At 36.7% G+C, this 9,308-nt stretch overlaps 1 protein-coding gene across 1 annotated transcript in view; it reads left to right on the plus strand.

Moving 5' to 3' along the window:
- The window catches only part of LOC114456242 (BRISC and BRCA1-A complex member 2-like), a 112,691-nt gene extending 103,596 nt beyond the window's left edge, over positions 1–9,095 (plus strand). The window contains exons 7-8 of the mRNA XM_028437883.1: positions 8,890–8,999; positions 9,068–9,095. Of these exons, the coding sequence (XP_028293684.1) occupies positions 8,890–8,999; positions 9,068–9,095 (138 nt within the window). The remainder of the gene's footprint in view (positions 1–8,889; positions 9,000–9,067) is intronic.
- The last annotated feature ends 213 nt before the right edge of the window (positions 9,096–9,308 follow it).

Here is a 9,308-nt window from a genome sequence, read left to right on the forward strand (position 1 = left end):
TTCAATGAGGGACCCATGAATGCCAACATGCTGTGTGACATACTGAAGCAGAGCACGATCCCCACTGGGCCACAATGACCCACATAGCCCAAACACACCTCCAAGGAGACCACTGCCTAGCTGAAGAAGCTGAGGGTAAAGTGATGGACTGGCCAAGCGTGTCTCCAGACCTAAACCCTATTGAGCGTCTGTGGGACATCCTCAAATGGAAGGTGGAAGAGTGCAAGGTTTCTAACATCCACCAGCTCTGTGATGTCATCATGGAGGAGTGGTTGAGGATTCTATTGACAACCTGTGAAGCTCTGGTGACCTCCATGCACATGAGGGTTAAGGCAGTGCTGGAAAGTCATGTGGGCTCCATGTGTACAGTTTCATTTAGAGGTGTACTCAGCAGTTTAGACATTAATGGCTGTGTTTAGTTATTGTGAGAGGACAGTACATTTACACTGTTATATAAACTGTACACTGACTACTTTACAATGTATCAAAGTGTCATTTCTTCAGTGTTGTCCCATGAATAGATATAATTAAATATTTGCAGAAATGGTAGGGGTGTACTCACTTTTGTGAGATACTGTATGTGACTAATCATTAGTGATGTGAACAGTCTATGTTCATAGCTCTATGCTGATCATGTTACAGGGAGCTGAGACATATGCTAAGTAGTTTACTGAACATGTTCCAGACCCAAACACACACTGACTATTTAGAGGAGCTGACATGTCCACCAGATATCTTTATTGGCTCTTTAGGAGTGTAAGAAAAAATGTGATCTCTATTTTAATTTATAGTACAAAGGTTACTCTTTCTTGAGATAAAATAAAACTTTTTTTTAAAATTTTGGACCCAAACTTTGGGTTTATTTCACACACTTGTGAATATTTAAAAATCCTTTACATGAGGCCAATATAGCTTGGCTTTGTGTCCTATAATCAGTTATTGTGTATTAGTTTTTTACTCGTAACATAAAAAATATGAAAAACATTGCATCAGAAAAACATTTATTTTTTAAAACATAATTGATTATTAACATATTTTCCATGTTCTACATGTTTTCTCTTTTTTTGGTGTTTCTTTGAGAGAGTAAGTGGAGTTTATTACTATAACATATTTACCTTTCCTATGTGCTGGAGTTCCTGACATATTGGAAGATGAACATGGAAAAACAATAAGGACATCCCCCCCCACTACATTATCCATAACTCTCAAAGTATTGATCAGATCAAACTAAACATTTACAATGAGAATATTGAATAATCACAAAATAATTAGTAAAAAATTCAGAATTTTTTTTAGCGTGCGTGATGTCCTGAACATTTGTTGAAATGACATTTAATGACCCTTGTGTTCATTTTTTTGCCCTGATTCCAACTATGTTCCACAGTGAAGCCTAATTAAACTAAAGATCTGCTGTATTTCAGACATCCAGCTTGTCTCTGGTATCTACAGATCTGTGCTTAAGTTAAACCACAGTGTGGGGCCTTATGGACGCCACACGCCTAGAAGCTGGACACGTCCTCATACAACAACCTTGCTGTCAGTCAGAGCTGCCCCCTTACATTGAGCATGACATTTAAAGTTGGGCGAAGAAGGCGGACAAAGTGCCCTTACCTCCTCCGTACGAGCCCTGCAGTAGAGTCCCTCGTTGTACGAGCATTTTTTTTGCGGATGAGTGTGTTTGTGTGTGTTGTGACTTTGGCCAGACTTGGTCTGGCGTAAGGACAGCTGTCACATCTCCAGCCTGTCACATACGACACAGAGGAGACGCCAGAGGCCGGGGCATCAGGGAGGGCGGACGCAGCGAGGGAACGGTTCTGCCTCGCTGTGGTCGCGTGTGTCGGAAAGAGAACGAAGAACAGACTATGGGGGCAGCGGCCACGTGGAAGGGTTTGACTCTAAGGCACCCTTTAACCTTGATCTACACACACTCACACACACACACACTCTTCATCCACTTTCTTAAAACCAACCCTGAGGCACTTGAGTCACATCCACTGGAGGAGTGTAGTAAACACTCCCTCAACATCCAACTGGAGCTGCAGGACACCCTCCCTACCTCACATGGGTCTGACCCAGGCCGTTTGGGTGCTCATTACTTACCAATAAAGAAGTGGCTTCATTAAGGTCCAGCCAGTGGCCTCTGGAGCGAAGGAAGGCTAACCCTTTACATAACCAAGCCCTCCAGTGTATTTATGGCCATTTGGAGGCTTTTGTTTCATCACAGAGAAGAAAAATGTGTTGTTGCAGCTCAAAGGGTCACTTATATTCTCATAGGACTTCATTTTCACAAACTTTATCAATAGATAAAGTCAAGCTATAACACTTCAAGAAAAGTGTGCACTGCACTGCATACTTCTATAAACATAAATCATTCGTATTGCCCTCTCTTCTTTTTAATTTATTCACTTAAGAAGCAGCTTTGTTCTCTACAGAACGGCTTTATAAAATATGTACAAACATCTTTGTTTGGAGGGAGTCTCAGGACCTAATCTGTCAATTTGACCCGATGAGGACTTGACCCATGCTCGGTTTAGTCCGTCTTTTCTTCATAACTCTACCTTATGCACACATTAAGAAATGTAAAACAAGATAGTATAAATACTACAGATTGGTCAAGTCCTACAGAGTAGTAGAAGTAGAACTCTGATCTGTAGCTGAACAAGACAAATCAAACTATTTATAGTTTGGCTTTCTTGTCCAGCACATTAATGTAGAATGGCATTATCTGAAAGTTTTAGGGTCTGCCTTTAGTTTTTGGGTTGTTAGTGTCCCTGGTGCTAGATGACTGTTGACAGCTCTCTGCTCTCTTCTGGAACCGAAGTCTCTGAAGTCTGAATCATTTCACAGAAAGAAAGACCCTTCCTTGGAACGGACCACCGTCACCCACCTTTTGTTGCTTTTCATCAGTCAGACTATGTTCTCCCAGTCTACAGGAAACATCCATTAAATCACCTTTAAAGCACAACATGACTTGACAGCTTGGTCAGTGCCCGTTTCCTACGCCGGCTTCTGTTTGTGCTGAATCGTCAGTGGCAGAAGCCACGAGCACTGCTGTGAGATAGAGAGCGCCTCTTGTTTACTGATGCACGCTCTATTGATGTGAACTGATTTCATCAGGCGACACTTTTGGAGGCCACGGATCTGTCATCGTTCTCTGCCTCCTTTTCACTCGCTCCGCCTTTACTTCCTCCGACAAACTCTGTCACTAGAGCTCCAATGTTGTTGTGTTACTCTATAATGTTTATATCACATACATCTGTATATGAAGGCTCCATCCTATGACTGTATTGTCTTGACATATGTAGGGCATTTAATTGGGCGAATGGGGTTTTATGAATCTTATTGTAAATGATTATTGTATGTGTTTCTTATGTGAAGACAGTAGTCGAAGGATTATTACAGCTTCATTTAATTTGAAAATACTCAATGAATGAATACAGTATGAATGCTTGCCCACACAGGCCTAGTTCTCTCATACCAGGATCACAATGGTTTTTGCTATGAAGGGTACCAAAGCGTGCTTAATGAGTTAATCCAGCTGATCACGTCGAGACTTCTTTTCTCCTGACTGGTTGTGCCTATGTCCATCATGTATGGTGGTTTTGTTCCCTCTCACCACAACGGCCAAGAATTAGCACATATGGATGAGTTCAAACCATCTGTAAGACATTTGATTAACTCCACAGAGCCTCGATAGGGAGTGAGCTGATAGAATGGTCCAGAACGCGGCTTGATGTGGAATTGCGCTAATGACCCGGCCTGTGTAAGGAGCCATGCTTAAGGGGAAGAAAGAGATGGAAGAAGAAATTAGGATCTCAGAGAGACAGAAAAAGTTATTTTTTCTAACAATAAGCTCCGGGTGGTCTCAGCATCGTCTCACACATCTCACAGTCATCAGCTCGGCCTCATGGTACATCTGCTGAAGTTAATATGGCATCAAAATAGATTTAGGGGTTTTTTTTTTTTTTTTTTTAGTTTGTTTCTTGCTTTTTTAATCACTTTCAAAATGGTAGCATTTACACACTTGTTGTATTCACTTATTCGTGTCAAAATCCTTTATCTTAAAGTGATCCTCCACTGTTTTTACAAATGTGTCCTAAAGTCTTCCAACTATGTTTATTAGTAGATCAATGTCTAACGAAACACTATTATATTCATTTAATTTCCTTTTAAAAACAGGACTACTTTACAGTGTTAGAACCTGTGTTCCTCCATCTTGAAATCATGTGATTGATGATGTCACACGGCCCTACTGTCTGTAAACATCCCATTGTTTTCTATTGGAGTAAAACATTCAGCCTGATTTTTACATCATTTAGTAGATTTTTAGATCATTTAAGTTCAAGTTCAATTTATTTATCATTTGCAGTGAAAAAACTACATTGTAATATTTGTGCAAAAATCCACCAGAATGCACCAGAGACGACGACAACAAAACACCAAAATAGACAGAAATACATGACGCAGTAAAAGTACAAAGGGAAACATTTGACATTATGAAGCGAGGTGATAAAAACACACTTATAACATACTTAACACAATACAGCAATAAAAGTACAAGAACAGTCTTCAAAGTGCTTTGTTCAGCTAATAACAGTTTGTGGGAAGAAGTTGTTAATGTGTCGAGATGTTCTGCATCTCAATGAATGATATCTTCTCCTGGAGGGAAGGATCTGGAACATGGCTTTACCAGGGTGACCAGTACCAGAAGAGTTATTGATGATTATCAGAGCTGGATTAAAGAGTCTGTAATCATAGAGAACCTCCAGAACAAACAGCTCACAGAGCTTTTTACACAGAGAACCACCTTGTTCAGAGTTCTCCTTTCTTTAGCTGTGATGTTACCAAACCACACAGTCATAGATCTATAACAAACACACTTTCTATGGTGCAGCCATAAAACTTAAGCAGAATCTCAGAGTTATTATTACATTCTCTAAGTTTCTGCAGAAAGAAGAGACGCTGACGAGTTTTATGGATAATGTGATTATAGTGTTTTTGTTCAGGTCATTAGACAAAGTTAAACCCAGAAAATTTGTACTTGAGAATTATTAATGACAACAGGCGTGTGAGAGTTACCATGACTACAATCAAAAACAAGTTCACATGTTTAGTTCAGCAGGAACAACATTTTAATTTCTGCTCTTTAAGATGAATCATCATTCTCAGTGATGAGACCAATAATGATGACATCAGCATATTTGATGATCAAAATGGAGTCAGAAGAAGCTTCACAATCATGAGTGAACAGAGTAAAAAGCAAAGAACTTAAAATGTCCCCTGAGGAGATCCAGGACTCATAAACACATATTTTTATTCTCTATGATCTACCAGTTAAAAAGATAAACATCACTCAGACCAACAGACGTGAGTTTTTAACCACTTTACTGAGATAAGAGAATTAAATTCAGAGCTGTAATCAATGAATAACATTCTAGTGTGAGATTTAGCATTGTCCACATGTTGTTATACAGAGTTCAAAACAAAGGAGATCAAATCCTCAACGCTCCTGTTTTCTTTGTATGTAAACTGAAGCGGATCGACATGGATCTGGTTCTTAATGAAGTCCAGTACAAGCCTCTCAAAAGTCTTCATCAGAACAGACGTGAGGACCACAGGACGATAGTCATTTAGACACGTCACTGGAGATTTCTTAGGAACCAGAATAATGTCTGGTACAATCAGTTCCTCAGAGACAAGATGTAGAAATCTGTTAAACAGGAGCAAGTTGCTCTGAGCATAGTTTCAGTAGATGAGGAGGAATGTCGTCCATACCGAGGTACTGGACAAGGCATGCTTTTTACATCATTTAACAGCTTTTTACATCATTTAACAGCTTTTTACATCATTTAACAGCTTTTTACATCATTTAACAGCTTTTTACATCATTTAACAGCTTTTTACATCATTTAACAGCTTTTTACATCACATTTAACAGCTTTTTACATCATTTATCAGCTTTTTACATCATTTAACAGCTTTTTACATCATTTATCAGCTTTTTACATCATTTAACAGCTTTTTACATCATTTAACAGCTTTTTACATCATTTAACAGCTTTTTACATCATTTATCAGCTTTTTACATCATTTAACAGCTTTTTACATCATTTATCAGCTTTTTACATCATTTAACAGCTTTTTACATCATATTTAACAGCTTTTTACATCATTTAACAGCTTTTTACATCATTTAACAGCTTTTTACATCATATTTAACAGCTTTTTACATCATTTATCAGCTTTTTACATCATTTAACAGCTTTTTACATCATATTTAACAGCTTTTTACATCACATTTAACAGGTTTTTACATCATTTAACAGCTTTTTACATCACATTTAACAGGTTTTTACATCATTTAACAGCTTTTTACATCATTTAACAGCTTTTTACTTCATTTAACAGCTTTTTACCTAATTTAGCAGCTTTTTACATCATTTAACAGCTTTTTACATCATATTTAACAGCTTTTTACATCATTTAACAGCTTTTTACATCATTTATCAGCTTTTTACATCATTTATCAGCTTTTTACATCATTTATCAGCTTTTTACATCATATTTAACAGCTTTTTACATCATTTATCAGCTTTTTACATCATTTATCAGCTTTTTACATCATTTAACAGCTTTTTACATCATATTTAACAGCTTTTTACATCATTTATCAGCTTTTTACATCATTTATCAGCTTTTTACATCATTTAACAGCTTTTTACATCATATTTAACAGCTTTTTACATCATTTAACAGCTTTTTACATCATTTAACAGCTTTTTACATCATATTTAACAGCTTTTTACATCATATTTAACAGCTTTTTACATCATATTTAACAGCTTTTTACATCATTTAACAGCTTTTTACATCATTTAACAGCTTTTTGCATCATCTAACAGCTTTTTACATCATTTAACAGCTTTTTACATCATATTTAACAGCTTTTTACATCATTTAGCAGCTTTTTACATCATTTAACAGCGGGTTTTACAGCGATTTACCGCAGTTGTTACATCATTTAGCAGCTTTTTACATCATTTAACAGCTTTTTACATCATTTAACAGCTTTTTACATCATATTTAACAGCTTTTTACATAATTTAACAGCTTTTTACATCACATTTAACAGCTTTTTACATCATTTAACAGCTTTTTACATCATATGTAACAGCTTTTTACATCATTTAACAGCTTTTTACATCATATTTAACAGCTTTTTACATCATTTAACAGCTTTTTACATCATATATAACAGCTTTTTTACATCATTTAACAGCTTTTTACATCACATTTAACAGCTTTTTACATCATTTAACAGCTTTTTACATCATATTTAACAGCTTTTTACATCATATTTAACAGCTTTTTACATCATTTAACAGTTTTTTTTACATCATTTAACAGCGTTTTCAGTCACAATGACATCTTGCTACTTTTGGTTGCAGATGTCGATGTAAACCTCTTTTGTTTACTGAAAGTTTGTTTTCATCTCCATCGTAAGAACTTTGTTTGTCGTCATTTTCGTGCATTGCATTGTGGGATGTGGAGTCCTGTAGATGGACAGAGACAGTGATTCGCTGACATTATTTTTTTTCTAGTTTGTTCCCAGTATTCCTATCAGAATGAATAAAAAACACTTTGAGTAAAAAAAGAAGAAATAATAATGTCTTGGATTTATGTAGCGCTTTTTTCGAGGAGACTCAAACCATTATTAATTAATCCGTCTCATCAACTCCACATCCCACAATGCAATGCACTAAACTTTTCTGACAATGTCAATAAACAGTGGAGCTTAAAGCAGCAATTTCAACCTTTTACATCTTTTTTTTTTTAGCAAATTATCTTGAAGTTATTGTTCTACGTGGCCTACTCTATGATTGTATCTGATCAAATCCAGCACTGTGATAGGCTGGTATCCTATCCAAGGGTTTACACTGCCTTATGCCCTATATCTACTGGGATAGACTCCAGCATTCCTTGTGACCCTGCACAGGAAAAGGCAGAAAAATCACCTATAGAAGACGAAACGAGACAAAGTTTCCTTGTTCAGCAGATTTAAAGCTCCAGTATTCTGCTATTTTTCACCATCTCCATTTGTTCTAAGAACCTTAACATAGTATTCAAGCTTTTTTTTCCAAAACTTGCCTGTTTTCTTGAATTTGAGCCTCTGAAAAGAGCGCTCCTAAAAACAGGCTGTTTTTTGGGTCTTAATGCATACGCATGAGTGGGCGTGAACACACTCACTGTTCCAACACGTGTGTTTATCACAGCAGCAGTTAATCATGAACAGTCGTCATTCTCCTCTATACTCATCTAACCACAGTAATATTCCATCTAAGACCGCTGCGTCACACTGGGTCACAAACATGTCAGATCATCCCATAAAGGAGATATAATAACGGATACTAAAAATGGAACTGGTTGTGAGTGCTCTTCAATTTATCTATATACTGGATTATCTATATACTAAATGTAAAGATATTTACTGTGATAATAACCTGTTTTTGCAGGGTTTGTTTTATAGCTGTGAGGTAGTTTGCGAGGGAGGAGCTCACATTCTTATAGGGTAGGAGGAGCCAGGATTGTCAGGAGGAGGAGTTTCCACCTTGTGACATCATAACGCCAGAAAAATCTAGATGTGGAATAACAAGGAAGAGAGGCTAAATTAATGTTTATTACTGTAGCAAAACCATTAGAAAGTGATTTAATCATCATACTTCATTCTATCAAATACTGAAATTTAAAAAATCATCTTTATAAATAAATAATCTTAATTAATGCTGTTTTCATTCATACTTTATTTGTTCAGATTGAGTCACTGTTGTATTTCTTACCATTAACAGTGTTTTTCTGGAATGAACTGGTTTGGTTTTCTTTCTTTTTAAGGACACAGCTCTGGACCCTGGAGAGGATGTGGCTCTTCTTTCAGTCAGCTTTGAAGATGCTGAGGCTACTCAAGTCTTCCCCAAACTCTACCTGTCCCCAAGTATTGAACAGTGAGTACATACCGTACCGTACCGTACTGTACTGTACGGTTCTCTGTCTGTCTGCTGTGTCTCACCAGTGAAGAAAGTCCACTGTTGGACCAGTGATAGAACAAGAAAATAAAGGAGTAGGTTGTTGGTTCTACAGGTTCATATTCTTACGTTACATGTACATGTGTAAATTAGATTATATGATGGGGAAATCCACTTACAGCAGCCAAAGATATAATTAATAACTGTGCAGAAAGGATATTTAACTGGAAAAATAGTTATTTAGTTAATATTTACAAGTCAAATATGTATTTGGCAATTAAATATGGA

This window comes from Gouania willdenowi, chromosome 22 (genome assembly GCF_900634775.1).
Source record: "Gouania willdenowi chromosome 22, fGouWil2.1, whole genome shotgun sequence".
NCBI lineage: Eukaryota > Metazoa > Chordata > Actinopteri > Blenniiformes > Gobiesocidae > Gouania > Gouania willdenowi.